The following is a 26350-nucleotide window of genomic DNA, read 5'->3' on the forward strand; positions in this document are numbered from 1 at the left end:
TTAGACACATTACACACAGTCGAATAACGTGACTCTGCTTGAATTACTGAGTGATAAGAAAGGTGTCTCAGTGTTGAGTATGTGTCTGCTTCCTTCTAATTTCATATGAAGGGCCATGCAGGACTGAATTCCTTGCCACTTCCTCCTGCAGCTGAGTCTAAAGTCCCCTGTCTGCGAATTCAATGTGGGTGATGTTGTTTGTTACTCATGTGACCACCATCTGACAAAGTTGTCTCTGGCAAGCTAATGGAACTACCATCTCTGCATAATATTTTCAGCTAGTCCAATAAAAGGTATTACATTTTGGATTTTGTTTGATTTTAAAATTGAATTAACATGGCGCCCATCATTTTCCCCGCCACCTTTTTGTTATTTTTGGTCAGGCTGCTCGATAGCTTGTCGACATCTGCAGACAGCTGTGTGGAGCAGTGGCGTGTCTGGGAGTGTCCTGTGGTGGCACGTGCTGCTTCATGCCACCCCTGCATATGTCAGTGCCCCACTTGGGCCAGCCCAGTCAAGAGTGTGGACATGCCACTGGTGAGGAGCCTGCAAGTTGGTATTCAGGCACAGAAGATGTTCCTTTGCATCCAACTTTGGACAGCATTGTGATTACAGTGGAGTAATGAGGACATTTGATTTACGGCCCTGATAAGCTGCCAAAAGATTGTCATGGGGTTGAAATTTAACCATTTTGAAATGTTCACTATGGTCTGTTCTTTGCGCAGTGAGATTTCCGAAAGATCTCTCTCCTGCTCATCCCCCGGTCTTCTTGCTCAATTTCTGGAGGACACTCATAGAACCCCTGTCTCCCTTCCTCAATCCACACCAACACCCTCCCCCCCTCGGCTTTCCTCCTCCATTACCAGGGGGCACCCCCAGAACTACTGACACTCCTTCCTTCCCCCTCAAACCTACACCCTCGGTCCAGCCTCTCCACTGCTAAGGACGTTTTGCCCCTTCCCAGGCCCTCCCAACTCCGCACTTACAGATCCTCCCCGACCACGATTTCCTTTCTTCATTGCGACATCTAGAAAGCGATGAGGCAACGGGACCTGTAGAAAGGTTATTCACTATTGAATTATTTTCTGTTTAACATGGGTAGCATCTTGGGATAGTCTGTGACCTTGCCTGGAAGGTGTGGACGGGGACACTCTGTCCTCATACGCTGTCTCATGTCCTTGTCTAGTGCCTTCCTAAGTCTAGGAGTCGTGTATTTTGACACTCTGGGTGATGGTTGCCAGTCTGATGATCTGGGGTTCCTGATGTTCTCAGGCTTAAACATGTGCGATATTTCTTCACCTTCACTCTCCAGGTGTTTCTCTTTCCGGGCCCTTTTGCCCCTGCAAGGCTTTGGCCAATCCTCCTCCGGTTTGTCTCCTTCCACCTGTGAGGATGTTGTGGCCTCCGGTGACTCTTCTTCTGAGTCCCCGTCTGCATCTCCCATATCATCCCCTGTGGGGGGTGGAGGGTCATGACACAGCTGATTTCTGCAGGAAAGCGTTTCTTACCGTCAGCATCCTCTGGGGCCTCTTTGTTTGCCCCGTAGGTACGACCCGGGGGTCAGTAGAGGATTTCCTCTTGCAAGTCCTTGTACACCCCATAAGGCCTCTTTATGGGATCAGGCAATAATGTCCCCATACATAATAAAACCAGGAAAAGCCATTTGCAACATTATATATGGGGATGGGTTGCGGGGATGACCCCTGCTCCCATTTAAAAATATATATATATGTGTGTATATATATATATATTTTATTTTTTTTAAATTGAAAAACAGGGGTTGCGGGGCTGTCCCCTGCATGTTCAATGTAATAATTTCTCTGCAAAAAACAGCTACTTTTGCACGCCCAATGCTGCATTGTGCTGGATGATCTTAAATAGTTGCTTCTTTTTTTGTATCTTTCTTTTTATGTGGCTAGCACCTCTTTCCCAGTGTTATGTATCTAGTGGGTGCTATTTTACCCCTGCGAGGAGCTTGTCCTCTTACTGTCTATTAGTGCCTCTGTGTGCTGGGCTACCAGCAGAAGGCTTCCAATCCTTTGTGCGTGAGCCCTCACGCTTTCGTTACGGACTGCTGGGCTTCTCTCGCCATTCACACTACGCATTCAATGTAAGTACTAAGCACTGCTGCAAACGGGTTCGTTCAAACTCCTAGTGTGTGGTCGCTGTCTCTGGGGCTTTGTCGCTCCTGTGATGTGCTCCTCTCAGGTCCCGCTCCCACCAGGAAGGGGGCCTGTGCACTACTCTGCTTGCTGCCGCCTACGCCCCGCCTGCGTGAGGGAGAGAGCATGCGCACTCCTTCTCTCAGGAAGGGAAAGAGGCCCCCGGCTGTGCCGTTAGTACAACACCGATCCTGTTTCCCCTTCCCCTGCTGGCTCTGTATGCCGCACCGCTCGGATCCCTATTGCCTGCTCTTAAATTTCGGTGCCTGCTGCGCGCTGGCTGCTAGTGAACACGCTGCATTCCTTCTTATGTAAACAACACTAAAGAACATTTGCGTTCTAATCTAGTCCATGCTGTACGCTTTTATACTATTGTTATAACCATGAAAAGAATTCACTAATGCACAATAAATAAGTCCACTCATTCTGTAGTAAGAAAAGTACACTTATCTTGCTGAAGAGCAGGAAAAGAAGAGTTGTTGTTGATGGATAGGAAGTGACATGTAGACAGGGCAAAGACTGCCATGGACTAAAGATATGCATAGAACAGAAGGAGATGTAGTTTTAAGAGCAAGAAAAAAGAATGAGTAGTTGAGATCATTTTCAGTGTTTTTTCTGTTATTTTGTTGAAACTACTGAAGAGTTGTATTAAAAAAGTTGAAGCATAATGCTCGCCTCCACACGTCACCTGCATCCAAAAGTGGTTAGATGTTTTTTAGTTGGGCACAGAATTAACAGTAACATGTTCTTGACTCTATTACATATACCCTGGTTGAACCCCTTAAACAGTGTCTTTCATGTAGAACTCCGTTGGGGCGCTGTCAGAGTTTCAGGCCTTCTCTAGGATCCCTGCAGCAGTGCTGGGACACACATGCCACGTGCCTGAACCTCCCCAACTCCTGATGTATGCATCTGCGCATATGAACATGAGATGAGTGGCTGGGGAGAGCGCGGCATTAGGAAATAGTAAACTTGAGTGCAAAGATTCATTCATTCACCGTGGCATTCATATAGTGTGACAAGAAATGACGGCTGCACAGGCGTAGCCAGGATGGTCTAACAAGAGGGCCCAGAAGCTAATGTAGTTGCCCCCCCCCCCCCCCCCCCAGTGACATTAACACCTGTAGATGCCCACACAGGTGCAGAGAGCAAAAAGCTTGTGCTGCAAACTCTCATCTCAGAACCGGTTATCATGCCATGTTCTCTCTGGAGAGGAGCGCCTGCTACCTTTTTTTTAAAATATTTGCAAGGAACCTGGGGTTGGTCACCCTAGGTTACCTGGGGGCAACCAGACGTGGACTCCCTGCTCACTGTGCTCAGAGAGGCGCAGCTTCACCTCACTGATGAGGCCCAAAAAGGCTGAAACACATATATGGTGTTGCTGTTGGTACTCTTGTTCAGAGAGGAATTGCCATAGCATTTCGGTGCTGGACTTCCCATGTGGGTGGGACAAAGACTGATATGTAAATGGATATTTCCCATCTGTGAAAGGTACAGTGAGCAAAAAGCGTGTGCTGCAAACTCTCATCTCAGAACATGTTATCATGCCATGTTCTTTCTGGAGAGGAGCGCCTGCTACCTTTTATAAATGCCCACACAGCACTGCCGAATGGCCCTTATAGATTTCTGGTTGGCCTTGCCTTCTCAGGCCCTGCCCGGTCCAAGACTTTGGGCGGCCAGCTGTCTGTCAGGAGCGTTACTTCCTGTGTCAGACATGCGAACTATGAAAAGCCACATTAAGGCGCTGCTCAAACAGGTCTACTAAATGTCGCAGAATATTACTGTGGTTGTATAGTCCTGTGTTACAAATCTTGACCCTGTATTTTATTTGAGTATGAATGTGTATGATATTATTGTTATTTATATGGTAGTTTCCGAAGTAAACCAATGCTGAGGAGAACTCGGAGAGAAAGGGGCCTACCCGTTGCCGTTGGAAGGCCGGACAGCTGCGCCCTGAGGTAAAGGGCCCCGCAACACCCTGTCGCAGGGAGTGAAGCCGTTGATTAACACTGGAAAACATGTTCTGGCGCGCTCCCCGCTGCTGCGAAATCTGCTGAAGGCTATAGATTAGAATTAATTGCTGCTGGGCCGACGCATTCTCAGCACGTGGAGGAGTGGGCAACCTGGCACGGCAGCGACCAGCCCTCCTGCACTTTGAGAGCCCGGGGGAGGCTGAGCTTTGAGACACTGCATCTGTACAGGAGTAACACTTCCAGGCTTGGACGGGCACAGGGGGTGATTCGTGTTCGTGTCAGCACTTCCCAACATTCCCCCGTGATTATTTTAAGGACCGTGCGTTAGTGCACTGCTGGCTCAGCTCCCCTGCCCTCCCCCTGTTTTCTTTGTTTTAAAGAAGATGCCATTAACTATCGTGCAATATTGGACTGCAAGACAAACCACCAGGTCAGTACTTAAGCAGGAGTCATGACCAAATAATCAGCAATGCTAGACTCAAGGTATCCATTAGTAACCATTGCTCGGATTGCCCCCACAGTTGCCCAGTTAAGCAAATCTCTCAAAACATGGCTCTTTCAACGCTTGACCCACTGAACGCACATACCTGGCACAGACCTCGCAGTACTGCTCTACTTTTATAAGATGCCAGCCCAAATGCCGCTACGCACACACTGTACAAGCCCTCCACTGCTCTAAAGCTAGGTCCGCGCTTTAAACAATTACTAAATAAATAACTGTTGCCAAATGTCACTCGAGCAGGATCGAGTGTATGCGGGGAACCCACCAGCCATAGGCTGCTTGTGCCTGCACTGGTCGCCATCTGCCTTTACTGGGATTAACATGAGTGAGACTTGGAATTTGGGCGAGCTTTTCAGCTGGTAGCTTGCGTCATTCCTTTTCCGCCAATGTTTGGTAATATACATATCTGAATAAACTCTGCGGCCTGTTTATGCCAGAGAAATGAATGGAGTGGAGTCTATTATGTGCCCAGTTTATGATGTTGTTGACCTTTTTTATCACATGTCTGGAAGGTTTCAATATCTGAAGAGTGGGCAAGTGCCAGCAGGCGTTGGTTCATCTAAAGCTCTCTGTATGGCATGGCTTCCTGGTGAGAGGGTACAGACGACGGTGAAGTTACCATGGACAGGAATGCATGACATTCATACTATACGTGAATGCACTGCTTCCTGGCCAGTTGTCTGGTTGAGGGGCGGCATAGACTCACCAGGGGATGTAGGCCGTCCACTCGGACTAGCAGTCCCAGTCGGAGTTAAGTGGCTTCCAAGTAGTGGCAACGGGCACGTCGCAATACTCATTGTAAACAATAATAAAGGGACCAGCTCAAGGTAGCTCATTCGGGGGAGAGTTTCGGATCGTACCGGATTGAGCTATTTATTTAGTCCTGTGTACACCATGTGGTTCCGTTAGTAGGAAACATGCCCCATGATAGCTTCTAATCCATGCTAATGCTCATTTAGCTGCAACATCAGGGCATGACAATACAAAGTGAATATGTCAGAGGGTGACCTATACTTGTATTCAACTGCGTTTGCTAATCCAGGCCCCAATGACAGTTGGAAGAGCACAAGGAGGAGGGGGCACATTCATAGCAAACTCCTTTTGTTATATATAACAAGGTGTCGTCATTTGCCACAGCAAGTCTCCCATTAAAACAGCAAGCCGAATAAAGTATGGATAGTGACCGTAAGACCATCCATCATTGAGTATAAGGTTATTTACAATATGTTCGCTCTGATCATGAGTGGCCCAGGGGTTTAGGAGACACATAAAACCTGGGGGGGAGAGGGGATATCTTGGGGACTTTGCTTTTATTTATTTATTTATTTATTTATTTATTTAATTATTTATTGTGTTTTAATCAAAGAACTTGACTTTTCACAAAATTAGAATTAAAATAGCAGTACGTATTAAATTACAAATGTCACTATATAAAACAAAAGAAGAAAAGAAAACAGAAGAAAATTAAAGGATGCAGCAGCAAAGAACATGTCTTTGTATGTTGCATTTCTGGATTTTTCATCTGACTATGAGCTCATGGTAAGGGAGAGGAAACAATTACTTCCAGTGGGCAACAGCTAGGACGCCAGCTTGTTAAGAGGCAGATCTGTAAGTGGACTCCTGCCAAATAAAGGAGTTGAAGCCTTTTCTACCAACTGCAAGTTGCTACTTTTTTGTGTTGGGCAAGGGGACGTGTGTCTCTCTTGGAATGGAAGGATGGGGGTTTCAAAGAAAGAGGAAATCTTGTTTGTACCTCTGAGTAAGCCCTGTAATGGGAATAGAGGGACCATGTGTGTGATGTTGCTGCTTTCACTGTCCTTGGGACGGGGGGGCGGTGGGGGAGAGGGTGGAGGGTGGGGGGAGTACAGCAAACAAGGAGGATGAGCGATCACAAGCCCATCCCCTTATAAGCACTTCCCAGGTATGTCGGACCCGGGGGATGCTTTGTAGGTGGGGTGTATGTGGACCCAGGGGGGTGGCCAGTGGGCTGCCCCTCTAGCGCCCCTGCGAGGGCCGGGCCAGCCTCTCGCGATCAGTCTGGTCCCTCTTATTCCATCTCATGCTGGCTTCAGAGCCTAGCCTTTCTTTGCCTTTGTTATTCTGAATGCAGAGCTGGACTCTGTTCCTTTCTCGTTTAACATTTGCTGCAAAGCCTGATCTATTTGATTTCCTCATATGTTAGCCTCTGGCCTTTCTTTGCCTCTCCCTTGTCTCACTGCTTGAACACTCAACATATTCTCCCTAACACAGCAATGGCAGCTGCAGTCTGTCTTAACTTCTATTTGTTCCGTGTCTTGAATTGGCCTCTTATTTCCGCTTTCCTGTCTGCAAGGGGAAAGGCATTTGCCAGTCACTGCCATGATGGTTCTACCTGGCCATAAGAGGTCAACAGCTAGCCAATATTGGAAGAACATGGGCATATTATGCCAGAGGCTGGCAACTGCCTTCCTAATGCCTACACAAGAGACACAACTCTTGCCTTTGTTTCTAACAGTAATCCAGTGGATGAAGAAACGCGAGAACACGCATTTTGCTTATAAATGAAGGGGATGATGTCACACTTGGTCAAGACATTTGATCACGGCAGGATCTAATTTACAGCTGCAATTAAGCGACTACCTTTTAGACTTCTGGCTTTAAATAACGTTAGTATCACCTGGAAAGCACAGAGGTTGCTCAACAGGGTTCCGGGAGCAAGAGGGGTACCCTACTCGTGGGCATGGATGATTGGAGGGCATTCTTGCCCTGGTTTGGAGCCTGGCCCCTACAACCATGATGAGGGAAGGGGGCCTATTACTTTTGGTTGTACGTACCCTTTGAGGGAGGGCAGACATTGCCTCCTGCTATAGCCCACTAACTGCTCTGCTTTACAACTTTATCACACGTACCTGTCAGGTGGCATGTAACTCAGTGCTACTAATGTTATCAGCCTCAGAAGTCTGGAATTCTTTGCCACATCGACTAGGGGGACGGTCCCATTTCTGAGTCGGCATCTGTCGCCCTGTGGGGAAGACACGCACAGAAAGGGCAGGGCACAGAGCGCTTGTGGGTTTTTCACACTTCTTCGTCGGGGTGGGCACAATTCACTCCGCAGAGAAAGTGGCACATGCTGGCCAACATTCTCCCACTTTGACAATATCACTCAAAGAGCGAAATTGGCCATTTGAAATGCCTCTGTCGACTTATTATTGCGCAATCCACACTGATGGGTTTAAGCACCTGCTTAACGCGAAATGACAATTAAGGGCATTTGCCAACACACTCAAGAAGCACAGGACGTCCTCTTACCAGCAGCATGCCATGCTCAATCATTCTGATCACAAATTGCCATTTATCTGGGGTCATGTTAAATGTATTTATTTATAACATGTGGAGAATCACGCAAAACCCCCAAGCATCAAGGCGCAAAGTAAACTGCATGGAGTGGACCACTTCCATTGGCGCACATTTTTACTTTTCCTCCACAAAATGGAAGATTTTAGCGCATGAGGCAGTTGAAATCGCATTGCTTTTCCACTTTGGAAGAGTGTAAATACATCGCGCTATTAGCGATTGCTGGCGGAATTGACAATGGCTTCCTCTGGACTCCGCCCGCTTTTACCAGGTTTCATTTCCAAGCAGATCCCAGAGGAATCCCTTTCCTTATTTCCAGCATGAGAATCCATGCTGGCAGTAAGGCCGCATTTGTCTGGTGGAGCGGTAAATACAGGGGGTCCTGGTGTGTCCACTCGGCTCCCGAACTCCACCCAGAAAATGCACGAAAATCTGGCCAATTAGAAAAAGCGACCGTAATGGTGTTTTCCACCACTTTTTCTGAACCAATTGATCTGGAAAATGCTGTGTTGCATCGGAAGCTGAATGCATTCACTCTGCCTTTTATCCCACCGGAAGATCAAGCCAGGTGCTGAACACAGATGTTACATATTCCATTGCACAATCTGCATTTGGCCCATTAACTGAGCTACCGTACAAATGATAGCTCCTCTGCAGCTTTACTGTCTTAACCCCTTAACTGCCATGGGTATTTTCCCCCAGTGCCAAGGCCTTTTTTGGTGATTTCGGTATGTCGCCATTCAATTCCTTGTAACTTTGTTACATGAGATATAACTCGGCCAAAGTTGGCCCCTTTTTTCCCTACATGTAGGCAGCCGTAACGCCACCCAGGCATCCTAGTTTGCTGTAGTGGGTGAGAGAAAATAACCAAAAAGGAGAACATTTGTTTTTTTTTCAGAAAATGCCAATAAAATGTTGTACAAAGAAGCCTGAGGTGTTTTCCTTGTAAGAGCTAGGAACAAATGGTTTGCTATGCTGGATTCGCCATTTTCCAGGCTTTCAAGAACAGATTGAGTGGAAACCAAAATAACATATTTTGATGCATACATTTCGGAAAAGTAGACCATATTCCAAGTTTAGGCATTTTTCCCTTTGCGCCCAGGTAGGTGCACCCACACATGTGAGGTACTGTTTACGTTGGGACACCTGTGGGAACGTGGGATGGTAGGACATGTGGTGTTGGCGGCGTGTTTCGATGGGAGGCAAGAGGGAAATGTCTGAAAATTGTAATTTTTTCACCAAATTTCAGAATTTGCCAGGGATTGTGGGTAATACATTCTGGGACGATTCACGCAAGTCAGACCTCTGTGGATTCCCACAGGTGTCCTCTTTTTGGAAATGCATGGGATTCTCTGTTTTCCTTGGTGGCTTCGACACCCTAGGCCCAAATCTGTATGTTGTCCACATGAGCAAAATCTGCTCTGCCGAAAGGCTTGGGGTATTAATGTCTGAAAATTTCAGAGACATTTCCCTCTGCCCACCCACCGAAACAGGCCGCCAACAGATGTCCTATCGTCCCGCGTTCCCACAGGTGTCCCGACGAAAACGGTACCTCACATGTGTGGATGCACCTACCTCGGCGCAAAAGGGAAAAGTCTAACCCAGTGATAACCCCAAGCCTTTTGGCAAAGCAGATTTTGCTCATGTGGACAACCTACAGATTTGGGCCTAGGGTGTCGAAGCCACCAAGGAAAATAGAGAACCCCATGCATTTCCGAAAAGAAGACACCCGTTGGCACCCCCCTTTGCACTAAAAACATACATGGTGGTTTAGTGACCCCCACACTCAACCAAAACAAGTTATTTATTTTTATTTTTGTTTTTGTTTTGCCTCTTTCTTAGGGACAGATTGTGCTAGCAATCTGCCCCCAGGGAGGGCTACATGAGATGTCCCCATCCATTTGGGGTGGGAGGAAGAGGGTCACCCCCCTTTCCACTAAAACATCCATGGTGGTTCAGTGGCACCCTACACCCACCCCAAAACAAGTTATAATTTGTTTTATTTTCGTTTTGCCCCTTTCCTAGGGGCAGATGGGCACATGTGTGTGGCCATCTGCCTCCGGGGGGGGGGGGGGGGTCAAAACGTACTGCCCCAGGCTTGGGAGGTGTGGCTCTGCCAATATTTGCAGTCCCCCCCACCCCAAATGGATGGGGGTATCTCATGTACCCCTTCCTAGGGGCAGAAATCTGCCCCCAGGGAGGGCTACATAAGGTACCCCATCCACTTAGGGCCCACTAGCCACCAGGGATTTTTGAAAGGGGGTGGGGGGAGAGGGCCACCCCCTTGCAAAAATCCCTGGTGGCTAGTGGTTCCACCCACCCCACCCAAAACTGTTTAAAAAAAAAAAAAATCTTTTTTTTTGTTGTTAGCCCTCCTTCCCTGGGGGCAGATGATCACCCATCTGCCCCCAGGGTATTGCCCCCATGCTTTGGGGGCCAGGGGAGAGAGGGCAGCTTACATAGTAAGCATCCCCTCCCCGCACTTCAAAAACAGATCCCTGCACGATACACCAAACCCATAATCTGGGGGGGATAAATGACATTACATCCCCCCACTTAAAATTGTGGGGGATTTGTCCCCCCCCCCCATGTCCTACGCCCATGGAGTGACCCATGCAGCAACTGTCTCCCCCAAGTACATTGCTTTCTAGCCCAATTGAGCGAGGCACCCTGCACCAGATGGGGGTGTGACGCACACAATATTTTGCCTTTGTAGAATTGTGATGTCTTGTTGAATCTGGAATGGGTTCATGGCTCTATGTTCAGTGTTTCATGTAACTCGCCTTGCTGTCCTGTGTGAAACCGTGATTCTTACCATGTGTATTTCCAGATCAATGGAACGTCCACCGAGAACATGTCCTTGGCTGAAGCCCAGAAGCTCATTGAGAAATCCCGGGGGAAGCTTCAGCTCGTGGTCCTGAGGGACAGCAAGCAAACGCTGATCAATATCCCTTCCTTGGAAGACAGCGACTCCGACATGGAAGGTGAGATCCTGCGTGCTGTTGGTTCACACTGGCGGATTAGAAGGTAGATTGCTTTAGCAATGGAATGAAGACGTTGGCCAGTAATCGGCTCAACCGAGCAGGCCGTTTCTATAATATATGATTGTGTATAGGCGCTATATAAATAAAGTGTTTCAAAGCGCTTCAAGGGAAAATACAATGACATTCTTACAGGCCATGGACAGTAAGGATGTGAAGGAAGGAAGGGAGGGGGAGATTGGAAAGGAAATGGAAACAGACATGCGACTACCGTACTAGGCCAGACAACATTTCTGGTAGAGCCAGAGAAAACAAAAGGTGAGGGAGAGGGGTGCAAAAAGGGATGGGATGAACAAACAAGCGGCTGTCGTACTAAGCCTGATGACATTTCTGGTAGAGCCAGAAAAAACAAAAGGTGAGGGAGAGGGGTGCAGAAATGAAGGGGAGGAACAAAATGAGTGACTATCGTCCTAGGCCTGATGACATTTCAGATAGTGCTGGGGGGGTGGGGGAATCCAGTAAGGGGAGGAGGTTGATCTCATACTAGGTTCAGGGACAATTCTGATAGAGTAAGTGCATAGAAGAAAGGGGTGGATGGGAGGAAATGGGAAAAGGTGAAAAAGGGAGGAGAGTTGTGCTTGCACACCTCTATAGCATCTTATGAGAATTCCATTGGCTCTCCTGGGAAGGCATCACACACTTTTCCCTGTATGATGTGCCATACATGCTTATGACTCGGTGCGCAACCATTCCTAGTGCACAAAGCACAACAATATGGCTGGGATGTTCCTCACACAACCAGTCTTCTACTGCTACACACCTCGCTCGCTAACAAGGCCAGCACTGAAGCCCAAAGCTTCTGTCGTTCTGGGGGATAAATGGTCCCTCTACACCCACTTGCAAACTATTATATCGTTATTTGTCATCAGGAAACAGCTGAAGACCTTCAAGAAATTCTATTTGCCAAAGCACAGATGCCACTCGCACTCCACCGAAGCCCTGCCCACCCATGCAGTGATTTGTGAACTGCTCCGCAAAACATGCCATCCACCCTACCACCCTCCTAAAGAGCAATCAAAGCAGAGTACGCCACAAATATTCCATTGGTGTACAGATGGGAGAGTGGGCGGGACGGGCAGAGGGGCACACAGCCTGGGAGGATGTTTGGTTTTTTTACCCACTCGCTTACTTACCATGGCCATATTAATCGCTATGGCCATTCTACCTACCCCTCCCAAAACACATCCTCCTGGGATCTCTTTGAGGTAGCCCGATCGCACAGTAACCTCAAACTGTATGCTCTATAAGGCCTGCCAGTGTTAGTCTAAGCAGTCTTCTGCAAGTTAATGGCTCAATTGCGGTTGCACCCTTGGTGTAATAAAAATGTCTTAACCAAGTGTGCCTTCAACCATTTATTTATAAGCAAGGTGCCGATCTCTGCATCTGATTTTGCACTGAAGTTCTGTTAAAACAAGCTTTTGCAAAACCAACAGTTTTGGCTTGTGTATAGGTATTCCACACCCCCACCTTTTCTTTTTGCTGTTGCCAGACAGACATCATTCTTGGATTGCCTTCCGGCACCTTTGATTATTGGTGGAGGGGTTGCCAGGCAGACAACATTCTTGGGTTGCCTTCCGGCACCTTTGATTACTGGTGTAGGGGTTGCCAGGCAGACCACATTCTTGGGTTGCCGTCCGGCACCTTTGATTACTGGTGGAGGGATTGCCAGGCAGACAACATTCTTGCTTTGCCTTCCAGCACCTTTGATTACTAGTGGAGGGGTTGCCAGGCAGACAACATTCTTGGGTTGCCGTCCGGCACCTTTGATGACTGGTGGAGGGATTGCCAGGCAGACAACATTCTTGCTTTGCTTTCCGGCACCTTTGATTACTAGTGGAGGGGTTGCCAGGCAGATAACATTCTTGGGTTTGCATTTGTATTTCTTTATTTGTATAGCGCACCTGGCCCAAAGGCATCTGGGTGCTTAGCATGAGGGTACAATGCAGCACATTTACAGGTACAGTCAGGACATGTCGGGAGAATACAGAATAAATACAATACAATTTACATATTAGTCCAAAATGCAAATTACACAATATTCAGGATGAGTCAGGAAAGACAGAAAAATGCACCTAAAATACAGAATGTATACAGTACATATAATGATACACAAGAGAAACTGGATAAAATACAATAAGAGTTAGGAGTAAACAGGTATGTACAGTGCTGATGCAAAGGCCCAGACAGTAACTCAAACCGAAAGAGGGAGTTCTGAAGTGGTGAGCCAGAGTTTGGTTTTGCGTTTGAAGCAATGGTAGGAGGGTTCCGATCTAAGCAGGTTGGGAAGAGTATTCCAGAGTTTGGTGGCTTATACTGGGAAACTAGACCGTAGACTGGGAAACTGTCTGCAGTTTGAATCTGGGGAGGACTAGGCAATTCGTTTGAGCTGATCTTAAGGGTCGGGAGGCTGTGTGGAGAGTAAAGCAACTTGCCAGATAATTGGGTGCCAGGTTAGCTATGCACATGTGGGTGAGGGCTAACATTTTCAAGGAGATTCTTTGTGCAAATGAGAGCCAGCATAGGTTACGTCTGGTATCAGAGATACGCTGCCCCCTAGGAAAGTTGAGGGCTGCCCTAATAGCATTGTTCTGTGTAATCTGAAGTTTTTTTGTTTGCTCGTCTCCAGGTACAGGGCATTACAGTAGCCAACATTTGACATGAGAGTTCTAACCAGTATGGTACAGTTGGCAGTAGATAGTAAAGGCTGGGATGCAGTAATGAGTTGGCATACATAAGCGGACGCTGAACTGACAGCATTGGTTTGACTAGTCAGTGATAGGGTAGAGGCAAGTTAAATGCCTAATGTTTTGGTATTGTCTGATACCTTGCTAGTATCACCGTCTACGGGGAACGACTTGAATGCTGGGTCCAATTTGTTTAGCCAGTATTGGGAGCCCAAAATGAGGAGCTCAGTTTTGTCATCGTTGAGGCACAACTCATGTTGTGCCATCCACGCCTGAATGACCAGGTAGACATCGATCAAGGATTTAGTGTCAACTGTGTGGTCTCCTGTGATAGGGATGAGTATCTCGGTGTCATCAGCATAATTGGTGTAGGTGACACCCAGATAGTCAAGAATATCGAAGAGGGGTTTAGTAAACACATTATTAAGTGTCGGCGAGACACAGGATCCTTGAGGGACACCACATAGGACAGGTGAGGGTTCAGCGGAGGTTGTAGGGGAGAAGACACAGACCTATTGTCAAGGAAGGATCTAATCCAGGATGTTGCCGGGTCTGAGAAGTGGGCAGCGGATTTGAGATGCTGGCAGAGAATTTGGTGATTGATCAGATCGAAGGCTGCTGATAAGTCTAATAACAGTAGGAGCGCTAACTTCCCCTGGTCTTTCAAGGCTTCAATTTGGGTTTTGAAATCGATGAGGGCGGTTTCGGTGCCGTGCCTGGGGCGGAAGCCTGATTGCCTGTGGCCGAGTAGATTGTTAGTTTCCAAATACTCCTGAATTTGAAGGTAGGAGGCATGGTCAAGTATCTTGAGCAGGAATGGTACCATAGTAATGGGCCTGTAGTTAGTGGGACTGCTCGGGTCAAGGGTGGCTTTTTTGAGGGGGGTGACCGAGGCGTCCTTGAGATTGTCTGGGACAATGCCTGTTTTGAAGGAAGAATTTATGAAGGTAGTGAAGGGGGCTAGCTTGTGTGTAGCCTCCTTAATGATGGGGGCTGGGCAGGTGTCCCCTTGGCAGTTAGAGGGTTTGAGTTTGTTAATGATGTTTTCAACTTCCGAGATAGTAAGTGGTGAGAAGACAAAAGGTGAGAGAGTATTTGGAGTGGGGATGGTGGTGCTTGAAGAGGCGTTAGGCAAGTGGTCAGATTGAAGACTGTTTTGTTTGATATTAATGTTTGCTTGAAGTGTGACGATTTTGCCTAGGAGTGCGTCTTGAGTGCTGGAGCACCAAGTGCTGTCTTTGGTGCAGGTGTCCGAAGGGGATGCTGGGGATTGGAGCTCTTTCAGGATCTTAAAAAGCTCCCTACTGTTGGACTCAGCTTGCAGGATCCGATTATTGTAGGTATCTTCTTTAGCAAGGAAGATGGCCTCTTTATAGTTCAGGGACGCTATAGAGAGGCTGTCCTTGTTGAGAGCAGAAGGAAGACTTTTCCAACGGGCTTCAGTGGTAAGTTTTGCTTTGTGCAGTGCTCTCAACTGTGGTGTGAACCATGAATTGAGGTGAGAACGTGGTTTAGGTTTCCTCAACTTAAGAGGGGCACGTTTGATTACTGGTGGAGGGCATGGGCTTGGGCCCGCAGTTCCCACTTGGTTCAGCTATGGCTCTGCACCTTCTGCCTGTTCCCTCATGAAATTAGTGTTCCACAGGGATGGAACCTTTTCACGGAATTACCAAGGCTGCACTGGTTATTCTTCTGCCTTTGTTTTATTGTTCTTCAATCTTACTTTTAATAGGCAAGTGTGAGGGAACAAGTGCCTTCTCCGGGATGCTCTTTTCTTCTGCCTCTGGGAGCTTAGGAGAACTGATGTCTCATTCAGGATTTCAGTTCCTTAGCTTGTAGCTCTGTGCTGCCTTCTTTCCGGTTGGTGACTTCTCAGATTCCTCTGCGGCACAGATTTCCTCCATGCAGCACCCTTCGCTGGGTCTCGTCCTTCAGCTTTCTCCCCATGTATCAAGGATACTTTAGCAGCTAGGTCTGCTTCTGCTGGCGACAAGACTCTGATTGGTCCATCCCAGCCCTTTTTATACATTTATGCATGGACATTAGCACTTGTCCAGGATCCATTAAGCCCGTAGACTGAGGTCCAGATCACTGCAGGATGAGAATGGCACAATCACCCAGGGAAATTGTTGACCCCTGCCCACAAATTAACAGCAGGACAATATTGTGGCTTTCATCTCCGCTCTGTGGAGCGAACATGGCCTTTAACGGCCCCCAGCCTGAGCCTAGGTAGGCCCAAGAGTGGGCTGGGGACCATTAAAGGCTGTTTCTGCTCCCCCACAGACCCCCCCCGCCCCACAGAGGGTGAAAGACATTCACACCCCAAGGTTTAACCGCTGTGTGGATATTTTTTTCGCCCTTGGGAGATTCACAGCCAATCTCCCGGGAGAAAAAAATTGAAAATGATGGCCGCCGCCATAGGAAAAAGGACAAAGTTCCTTTTCCATGTCTATGGTGGCAGCTAGGAGACGGGAGGGGCGCCAGAACCAGAGCACAAAGCTTCGGTCCAGCAGGTAAGTGGAGAGGGAGGTGGTGGGAAAGGTGTTGGGGTTGTTTTGGGAAGTGGGGGAGGCAACAGAGAGAGGCTCCCTGTTGCCTCCCCACATTAAAAAAAAAAAAAAAAGATGGCGCCACCGGGGGCTGGGCCTCAAGTGGCGGGAAGAGCGGGCAGAGAATGTGTATTCTCGCCTGCTGTTCCAACCACCTGATTGGCTAATGGCCCTTCTGCAGGTGCGAATAGATGTTATCCCCAGCCTGCCTTTGTAGCTTGAAGTGATCATGATGCATGGGGTTATCAGCGACTTCCGTTTCATGTGTTAGGCTAGATAAAGGAAAAACAAAAAGATCAAATGTTACAAATCTCATATTGTGTCTAGTGAGAGTTCCACCTCTTTAGAGAGGGGATCTTGGGGTGAAGAGGAAAATGGAGTGCTTACGTGGCAGGGATGCTTCAATCAAGTGGGCATCTTTATCCCTTGTGATTGCATGGAGAGGGCTGCCTCTTGGGAAGGAGTCGATGTCCCCGTGATAGTAGCAGGTACAACATCTGACAAATAGCTTAGTTCCCAATCTCAACAATGAGGTCCAGAAGTCTACTTGACTGTTCCTACATCTGTAAATAACTGCATTCTGGCTCTTAGGGTCCCCGCTACGCAGCTGTTGCAAAGACACCACACGCCCCTTCCAGTGGGTGTCCCTTTTGCTGGGGGCCCATGGGGTTCTCAACTATGCTTACTGTTCCGAACAGATTGGATTGGCTCCTTTTTCTACATCCAAGATCCTTATAAACAGTCCCCTTTTTGATTTTAAGTGCCCACATCACATTTCATTAGCTGGGGTTTCATATCGGTTGATTAGCTGAGGATCTGCATTTGGGGTAGCGCACGGTTTTGTAGGTGTTTGTGGCAGACGGTGCCATCTTGGAATCATTATTCGGACAAGCCACGGTTCTGCTGCGTTCCATGTGCTCTGCTGAAGTTCAGTGTCTTGGGGCATTCATGCTGGAGCGTGACACCGCTGGTGGTCTCCTTTCCTGACGTGTTCTCGGTAAACCTGAGGAGCGTCTTCCCAAAACAATATATGCACCGCACTCTTGATTGCAACAATGCACCCCTCCTCCCTTCTTGGTCTCTCCGGTCCACAGACCATTTCGCCTCTTGACCAGGCATGCTGGTAGTTGCAGTTAGCTAGTTTCTTGGTGCTGGGGAATCGGGGAGTTGCCATACTCCTTGGGGTTAACAGACCTGCAGGATCCCGTTTCATTCACTCTAAAGGAGACACATCAGGTTGTGGCGGGGACCACTCTATCTGTAGCAGCCTGCTCTCCCACCTCTGTAAGAGTGGGGGAGTTCATGAAACTCACCACGTGCCACCTCTGGATATTGTTTTTATTGGCGTTGATTTGTACCATGTGCTTGGATAAGCTCCTCAGTAAATGAATACGTGTGTGCTTTGTTTTGTTTGTTGCATATATGGAAGGGGCAAAACAATTGGCTGGAGTTTTTTGTGTGGATAGTGAAGTGGTTCTGCCTCACTGGCGTGATCCGATGCACCAGCATTTCTGGGCTGCAGCCCGAGGAGCTTTTCATTTGTGGCTCCAGGCCCTCCGCTGCGCCCTTCCCAGTGAGTACCTGATCCGCCGCCACCTCTCGTCTGACGGTGTCACATGCTACTTACTGTCTCACCCTTATTTTGTACCACTTGTTGGCATCCTCGCCTTAGGTGTCTTCATCAAAGGGTGGCCCATCTCACAGCCTTTTCCTTCACTGTTTTCCCAAGTTCATGCCTTCTCGCACATTTCATCTCCACTTCCTTTAATTTTCCAAATTGTCTGTATTTCCCCTTCGCTTCTACCCCTCTCCTTTGGTGGCCACGCCATGGGTCTCTATCTACTCTTAGAGGCCTGCTCCTTTTGCAAAACCATGTCTTCTCCAATTCCAGTCCTCTGTTCGCCTGGAATTTATGCACACTCTCCCATTCGCTCGTGTAATTTTCTCTATCATGCCGTTTTCTCTTTTCCTCTTGTTTCTTATAGTTGGATTGTGAAACGCTCATTCTGCTGTTTGCGATAAATCTCATTCTATTTGTGATCTCTTCTTTCGGCTTTACCTGGATTCCTGCATTTTATTTTCCACCTCCTCTATTTTTAGGCCAGCTGGCCCTTCCCACTTTTAATGATCCTCTGGTGTCCTCTTTCCTCCCTCCTATCTGTTCTTCTTTCTTCTTGCCAACTTTAAATTACACCTCAGTACTACTAATTCTTCTTTTCTTCTTCTCTTCCTCACCTTAAACAAAACCCTTCCTCCTTCCCATGTTTTAGGTTCAACTCTTGATGATCTGATCTTCTCCCTACCTTCTCATGCCCTACTGCACACCCTGTATATTCCTCTGATCACGTTCTCCTCATGTTTCTCCTTCACTTGCTTCTCCTGCCTCCTCTTTAGCGTCCCCCGTTTTTTTTCTCATCCCGATCTATGTCATTTTCAACTTTCTTTCTTGCCTTTCTTTCTCTTGACCTTTTTTCTTAACTCTCTCCTTGGCCCAGGCAACTTCTTCGCGGCAGATTAGTCTACTCTCTGCTCTTGATGCACTCCACCCTGCTTACCCATTTTCTCCCTCTCGTAGACCCCCAGCGCCCCCACAACCTTAGTCTGTCCCCTTCCTTCCTTTCTCTGGGATGCTCTCTTCGTAAAGTGAAACACTGCTGGAAGAAGACGCAGTCTCCCATTGGTCTTTCCTCACTCTCTGCCCTCCGTTCTTCCTAAAATTCATCTCTTCTTGATGCTAAAAAACGTTGCTTCTCTTGCGGTTTCTCTCATCCTCATTGCTTGTTCCAATTAACAAAATGTTGTCCATGTCCCCCTGACCCTTCTGTGTCCTCCCTCCTTTCTTATACTGATTTTGCTGACGATTTCAATTCTAAAGTCTCAACTCTGCACTCCTCTTGCCCGCTCCTTTGCCTTGCTCACTGCCCTATACTAACAACATTACTTCCCTTACTTCCCTTCTGAACCGATCTACTTCTTCCTTTTCCTCTTCTTTTAAACATGCAACTATCTTCCCTCTCATTTCTAAGTTTCATCCCATCTCCCTTTGCCGCTTTCTCTCTAAACAACTTGAAAGGGTTGTTTACTCGCAACTCTGTTCCTTTCTGAACTCACGCCCTTTTCCCCCCCTCTGTCCAGTCCGGCTTTCGTCCCCCTCACTCTACTGAGACCGCTCCTACATGTGTGTAACTCTTCTCTCTGCCCATCATCACACACTCATTGAGTCTTATTCTCTTGCAACTCTCCGCTTCTTTTGCTACTGTAGATCACCCCATTTTACTAACTCATGGCCCTTTCATTTTGGTGTTCCTCGAGGTTCTGTATGTGTCCCTTTGCTGTTCTCACTTTGCACTATTCCGCTTTTAGAGCTTAGATTCATTATGCATTTCCTGTGACTTCTATGCAGGCGGCTCGCTAATCTTTCTTTCTCTGTCGCTCTCTTCTATGGCTCTGCTTGTATCTCGACCACCCAATCTTGGATGTTCGCTCACTTTCTACATCTCAAGCCCCTCCAAGACAGAAATTCTGTTTACCTTCTTCCCATCTGCCACCTCACCACCCTCTGATCATTATTTTCTTCCATCCTTCCTCCCTTTTTCATCCTCTGCGCGCAACCTTGCGGTCATATCTGACTCTTCTTTCTTTATCTCCTTGCATCTCTAATCCTACCCAAATCTGGCATTTCCATTTTTATAATCTTCGGCTTTTCCAACGTTTTCTGTCATTTCACGCCGCCATATTTCTGAATTGCTTGCTAATTTTCTCCCGTCTTGACAATTGTCTCCCGCCTGAACGTCCTTTTTCGAGCTTTTCTAACGTCACCGAGTTTCACAGGGCTGTGCTTCCACCTAGCGGCAGTGTTGATGAACTGATTCTCCTAGTTAATGTAGACTATTGCCGTTTGTGATGCCTTTGTAACTTCTGTTTTTTTGTTTTATCTACAGATTACCCGCAGCGAGTACCAAAAAAGAAAAACCCCAGATCTAAGGAGCAGTGAGTTGGAACGGTACGCATTGTTGGCTCCTTAGCACACCGGGACATTCGATGCGCCAGGCTTCTGTGTGCTACTCGCGCAATCTCCCCGTGCCACACTGCCAGTACGTGTTAATTGTAAAGCCCAAATAAGGTCTGCATCGGTATTGTACAGTACATCCCTTCTATATTCAGAGCAGCAGCATAATGTATGGATGGAAAATGGAATCATAACCATCTAAAAAAAAGAGAAAACTGGAAAGAAAATGTTTAAAAGATCCTTCTCTATATAAGAAGCGAAAATTGAAAGAATTGGAGAATCGCTATAAAGAGAAATCGGTTGAGGCAAAGAAACCTTTTTAATGACCACATTTCTGCAGCCTCCAACTCCATGGGTTTGCTTTTTCAGATCCTAAAATCAGTTGAAAAACCTTCTTTCTTATCACCCCCTTCCAACATTCACAGGAAGGTTGTGAGAAGGTCCAACTTGCATTCCATAAGAAAATCCAAGAAGCTTGTGTGGCTATAGGTTCTTGCAATCAGACCCCATTTTTTTTAAATGGGGGGCGGGGAACGTAAGTTCAACCCCCTCTCCTTAGAGGATATGAAGATGCATCTTTCCTCTATTAATCAGACAGCCTGTTCAGAGAACATTTTGCCCCCTAAACTCATTCTGGAAAATACTGATCCATCCACCACATTTTTTGTCAGAATGGTTAATGCCTCATTCAGAGATAAGGTTTCAGCAGCAGCCAAGGTGGTCACTGTCACCCCGTTAGTCAAAAAACCAGGACTCGATCAGCACGATCCATCTAACCTCTGCCCGATAACCAACTGCAATTTCTTATTAAAGATCCTAGATAAAGCAGCAACTAAATGGCTCCAAGCGTTAGTGTATGATAACAACTTGCCCCATTCACAACAATATGGCTTTAGAGAATAGCACAGAAACCGCTTTGCTCGATCTCCAGACCAGAATGCTGAACATCTTGGACAAAGGAAAGGCGGGTATGTTGGTACTTTTAGACCTATCGGCAGCCTTTGAATTGCTAGATCATCAGAAACTCAAGAGGCATTAGAAAAATCAAGCAGTTGTTCGCAGGATGCTATAGATTGAGTGTCTTCTTTCCTTGTGGAGCGGGCTCCAAAATACACAGGGGAGGCTAGTTCTCTAAGCCTCGTTCCATCAACTATGGTGTACCCCAGGGGGCAAGTTTATCCCCCCTTCTATTTAACTTGTACTTACGATGTCTCTGCACCCTCCTTACCAATTTAGGTGTGCTTTTCACCAAGTTCGCTGATGACACCCAGTTAGTAATTGCACTAAGTGGGTGTCATTCCTCCGATAACACGAAGGTTGCCAATATCTATAACACAATCGAGACCTGGATGAAGGCAAACTGGCTCTGCTTAAATTGAAGCAAGAGAGGGCTCATGATATTTAGCTCGCCCCAGGCTAGGACTAAATTTAACTCAGGCTATGCCTCCTTTAGTAATAAGGACTCGTATTTTTCGGTCTCTGACCAGGTTAAAACCATAGGTGTTTACCTGGAGTCATCCCTCGGTGTGGACGCACATGTAGCGTACCTGGAAAAAAACTTGCCAGTATTACCAGAGACTACTCAGACACATTAGACCCATCCTGAGCGATAAAAATTGTACCACCATTGCTAGAGCCACAAGCCTCTCTAGGCTGGATTATGGCAACACCCTACTGCTTGGAGCCAATAAAGGCTGTAGTGCCCAATGCCAGACCATCCAAAATAACGTGCTGAGAGCCATTAGAATGAAAACCAAAAGAGATCACATCACTGCAGACAGAAAATCTCTCCCTTGGCTAGCCATAAACAATCGTATTACTTTTTAAAGCAATCTCGATCGTACACCACTGCCTCTATGGCTCCACTCCAGCTCATCTGAAAGAGCAAATCACCTTATATGAACCAGGTCGTCGTCCTCTGAGATCTGAAGCTCAAGGAATGGTGAAAACCACACGTGGTAAGAAAGGCAATGGACTAGGGCGCTCGTTCTCAGCTAAAGCAGCAACAACGTGGAATGAACTCCTTTGCTCGCTAAGATTAGAACCTAACTATTAGATTTTCAGGAAGAAACTGAAAACGCTCCTATTCAAATAAATGATCAGCCTATTGCAATGATAAATCTGCTGTCCCGTCTTCTTTGTCTGCTCTCTGTCCGAGCCCTGATGCCTGCGTGCTGCGGCGTACTACCAAAAAAAAAAATCCTGACTGTGCAACACCTGATTGGTCAATGTGTTGGAATAGCCTGCAGCAGCAATGCCTTTATTTGTGACCACTGCTACTACCCCCTTACACTATGTGTAGGGTTCTAATTCATTATAGACATTGTGTTGCTTAGTTTCTGTTTTTTTGTTTTACAGACTTATGCCAAGAAAAAAGGAAATACAAGTACATCTGGACCAATGTTCATCTCTTATTTTAACTAAACAATATTGTCAATGTGTTTTTCTACTATATATTTCAGTTTTTCTACTATATATTTCAAATTAAGTCTGCAATATAGTGTAATTGTTCATTTACATTAATAAATACGTATACATTGCTTGCCATTGAGCGATGGGATGCTGTGCAGAATGGTCGTTTTGCAGCTCTTCTCAAGCATCCAGGGCACCACCCAGAAGCGCCAAGAAGCTCCAAGCCATAGAACCCGGCGCATGTTACAGCATCCAGTGGCAAAGCTCCATCATGGAATCATCCTGCTCCTTTGCCGCAGCCGCCATCTATTTGGAGTTGCAAAACTTTGGTTTTTCATATTGTAGTAAATGTCTATTTTTTTAAATGTCATATTAAGGAAATAAACACATTTTAATTTATTGGGATAACCTTCAGTTTCACGATCGTAGAACGCTATATTTCTCCATTTTGGAGCTCTTTAGCTGATCTCTCACCCACAGTGTGATCACCGTAGGCAGTTTTTCTACTGCAGCTGCTTGAGGGGCTATGGTCATCCATCTCTGCAGTAGTCCACTCCAGGGTGCTTTTCGTAGTGACCAAAAACATGCACGTGACCTCCACGAACATTCGCCAGATGGACCTTTTTTTGAATGCATAGTCATTGTGTATATCTCGAAAGCCTGCCTACATGTTACTGCTTCGTGGATATTGGAGGCCATTACCAAAGAGCGCGTGCCAGGTAACGCCAGACTTCTTCCGACAGTAACAGACCACATATTTACATGTTGCAAATTAACCACGTCTTGTGCGGTGTTCTGCTGCTATGGGTTGTTTGTTTTTTGTTTCGCTGTTGATGCTTTTTTTTTCTTACAGAAATGGTTTGTCTTTGGTCACGTGGCCCCGTAAGCACAGACCCAGAATGCACTTTTGGGCCACTCCCTGTCAGCCACCTGCTACAGGTGAACCCTTTTCCTTGATGAGGGGTTGCAGCGGGACATTAACTCATCAAGATGCCACATTAATAGATTGTATGTTTAGGGGGGAGTTTTCTAAGAGGGCAAGTATTTGGAGGCTGTTGCAATACAGGTTAAAAGCAATTGGCCACCTTCTTTGTATTAAATCATGGCTGTCATTGCTCTGTTTTTCTGGGGTCACTGTTCTTGTTTCTGCACAGTATTTTGTAAGACAATAAATGAAATACCTTTTCGACATGCTGTTCAGTTATTTCTCAGTTTTGAATGTGCTCATACTTTGAGGAATCCTTGAAAGTGTGATTTGGCTGTGAAAGCGTTGACAGGACGTTGGTCTCAGGACGCAATGGGACTAAACATTCTATGGATGACTGTTCCTGACTTCTACCCCAAGATACCCTTTGAATGCCTCCCTCTTTTACAGCACCTTAATGGTTCCACCAGCCGACTCCCAAAATGTCCCTCCTTGTTTCCTTCATGAGTCTTCATCTCCAAAAATGGGGCCACATGAAAACTGACTGCGTCCATCATTTACCCCGCATGTAGGGCAGATCCTAAACGCCTTTTGCCCTGATCGCCCCACCATTCCCTCTGTCTTTATCTCTGTAACGCCCCCCTCACCCCATCCTCCAAATAGAGGGCAGTACTAAAGCTGGCGCCTGCTCTCCAGGACTGTGTGTCCCTGGACTCTGCGGAAGTGGATTTCTGGGCACTCGCACATGCGCACTGTCACTTTGAGATAGACAAAACACTGCCGCAGGTACAGGTAAACTCCATGGAAAGACATTAAAGGCGCATCTGCACTACAGGGCTGCTTTGGGCTGAAAGGAAAATATTTATGTAAAATGCTGTTTGAAATTGCGCCGATTCCCCTGGACAGCCATAATCTCCTATGGACCCCCAATCTGGTCTATGCACTGCAGTAACTTAAATGGGCGGGCATTTTCCCGTGCACCAGCCAGCCCCCCAGATCCCATTACCAGACTTCAGTGTGTGACAGTTGGCAAATGTTACATTGTTTTTTCCACTCTCCCTATTCTCATAATGAAGGAATATTCCAGGCCTCCTCCTCCCCTCAGGAAGAGAGAGCTGTGTGTGACTATTTGCAGGATGTCGGACATTTCTGGAACCTGCATTCGTTTATTCAATTGTGTGATTTCATTAAATGTTCACTTTATTGTATCCTTTTATTATTGGGGCTGTTGTTGTAATGCATGTTAAGTTGACTCTTTATTTTCGTGTTTTATGTGTAGATCTGATGTCGCTGTATTGTCCCGGCAGGCCCATGCCACCACGGTCACTTGGACGGTCCCTTTAGTTGTTTTAGCCCATGCCCCTGGGCTTGGGTGTGGCTTTTCCACTGGACGCCTTCTGGGCATCTCTGTGAGCCTGTTTGCTGTCCGACCCACCTGAGGCCTTCCCCCGGCTGCTGCCAGACCTGCCTGGGGTCTCTTCTCCGTGCTGCTGGAGGTCTTTTCCCCCCGACAGGCCCTGAGATGGCCTATGTGCTGCCTTGCTACTCTTCACCCTGCCATTGCCTGGAACATGGAAGGTCTGGTGGTCACTGGACTTTGTGAGCACCCCAGCTATATGTAAGCTTCCTGCAAAATATATACAGGTTTATCCCAGTTCCTGTCAGCTGCCTTGCCTGGTGTACGTACCCCCTTGCATTTTCCCACTTCTTCCATGTGCTTATGCCTATACTTTGTGTTGCATGCTTTGCTCAACCTCAACATCGAAGCAATAACTTCAGCCATTAGAAGGTGGCAGTGCACTCACTTTTCCATTGACTTCCAATGTGTCATCATTTCTGAGATTTAGAGCAGTACCTCAAACAATCTAGAGATCCCTCCCTTTTGCCATTGAATTCATGCATACTCCTGTTTCTAATGTCCATTAAAAAAAAATAAACCTGGATTGATTTACACCAGATTTATGCTTTCGGGACCAAGCCGCCCCTCCTAACTCAAATTTGGTGAAAATCTGTGCAGCGGTGTGGGATGTAGGCGCAAGCAAATATTGTGACCACTCCTAAAGGTTGCCCCTCCCCCCCCGGATGAAACCGCACCAAACCTAGCAAAACCGTTCTGAGGGGGCCATATGCTTTTTTTGCAAAGTTTGAGGAGGCTTTGGCGACTGGCGCCAAAGTTATAAGCTGGCCAAAAAGTGTTTTTTCTATGAGTTGAGCAACTTAACCATTACAAGAGGGCCGCTAACGCAGGCCCTGTAAAATATATATCCACAACTCTGCGCCATAAGTCATGCTTCTGTCAGGCTCTGGAAGTCGTTCCAGGAATATTCTCAGGAGTCTTTAGGAGACAATGCAACTCACACCCAGGAGGAACCCACCCACAGGTAAACAGAGTGATACACTGTGGCAAAAGGTCCCCCCAGGTGGGAGTGCTACTTGACAGACCCCCTAGTTCTTGATATCTGGACAGGAGCTGTAGCAAGGTTACAAAAAGGAATGATTTAATTAACATATCATACACCAGAGATATCAATACTAGGGCTCGCTTAATTTAACAAACCCCCAACAGTTCCTGTGTAAAGGCTGCTGTCCTCCTTTAGCCTAACATCCAAGAAATTAACAGAATGGCAGGTAACCTAACTGAACTCCACTAAATACTTAATTCCCTAACACTAACCTGCTGGCTGAATCCATGGAATCAACCGTTGCAAGAACGCTGGTGTTCTGACGTTTGTCGCCTAATATATGCTCATCTTGGTGATG

General features: G+C 46.9%; 1 protein-coding gene across 2 annotated transcripts in view; it reads left to right on the plus strand.

The window, feature by feature from the left end:
* Positions 1–23854, plus strand: part of LOC138510252 (tight junction protein ZO-2-like) — a 515365-nt gene extending 491511 nt beyond the window's left edge. Inside the window, exons 7-9 of one of the 2 annotated variants that reach the window (XM_069625772.1) lie at positions 10801–10954; positions 20186–20247; positions 22612–23854. In XM_069625772.1, coding sequence (XP_069481873.1) covers positions 10801–10954; positions 20186–20238 — 207 coding nt within the window. In that variant the 3' untranslated portion in view covers positions 20239–20247; positions 22612–23854. Of the gene's footprint in view, positions 1–10800; positions 10955–17673; positions 18282–20185; positions 20248–22611 lie in introns of those variants that run through there. The other variant, XM_069625771.1, reaches the window with a different exon arrangement.
* The last annotated feature ends 2496 nt before the right edge of the window (positions 23855–26350 follow it).

This window comes from Ambystoma mexicanum, chromosome 6p (assembly GCF_040938575.1).
Source record: "Ambystoma mexicanum isolate Mex_15411 chromosome 6p, UKY_AmexF1_1, whole genome shotgun sequence".
Lineage (NCBI taxonomy): Eukaryota > Metazoa > Chordata > Amphibia > Caudata > Ambystomatidae > Ambystoma > Ambystoma mexicanum.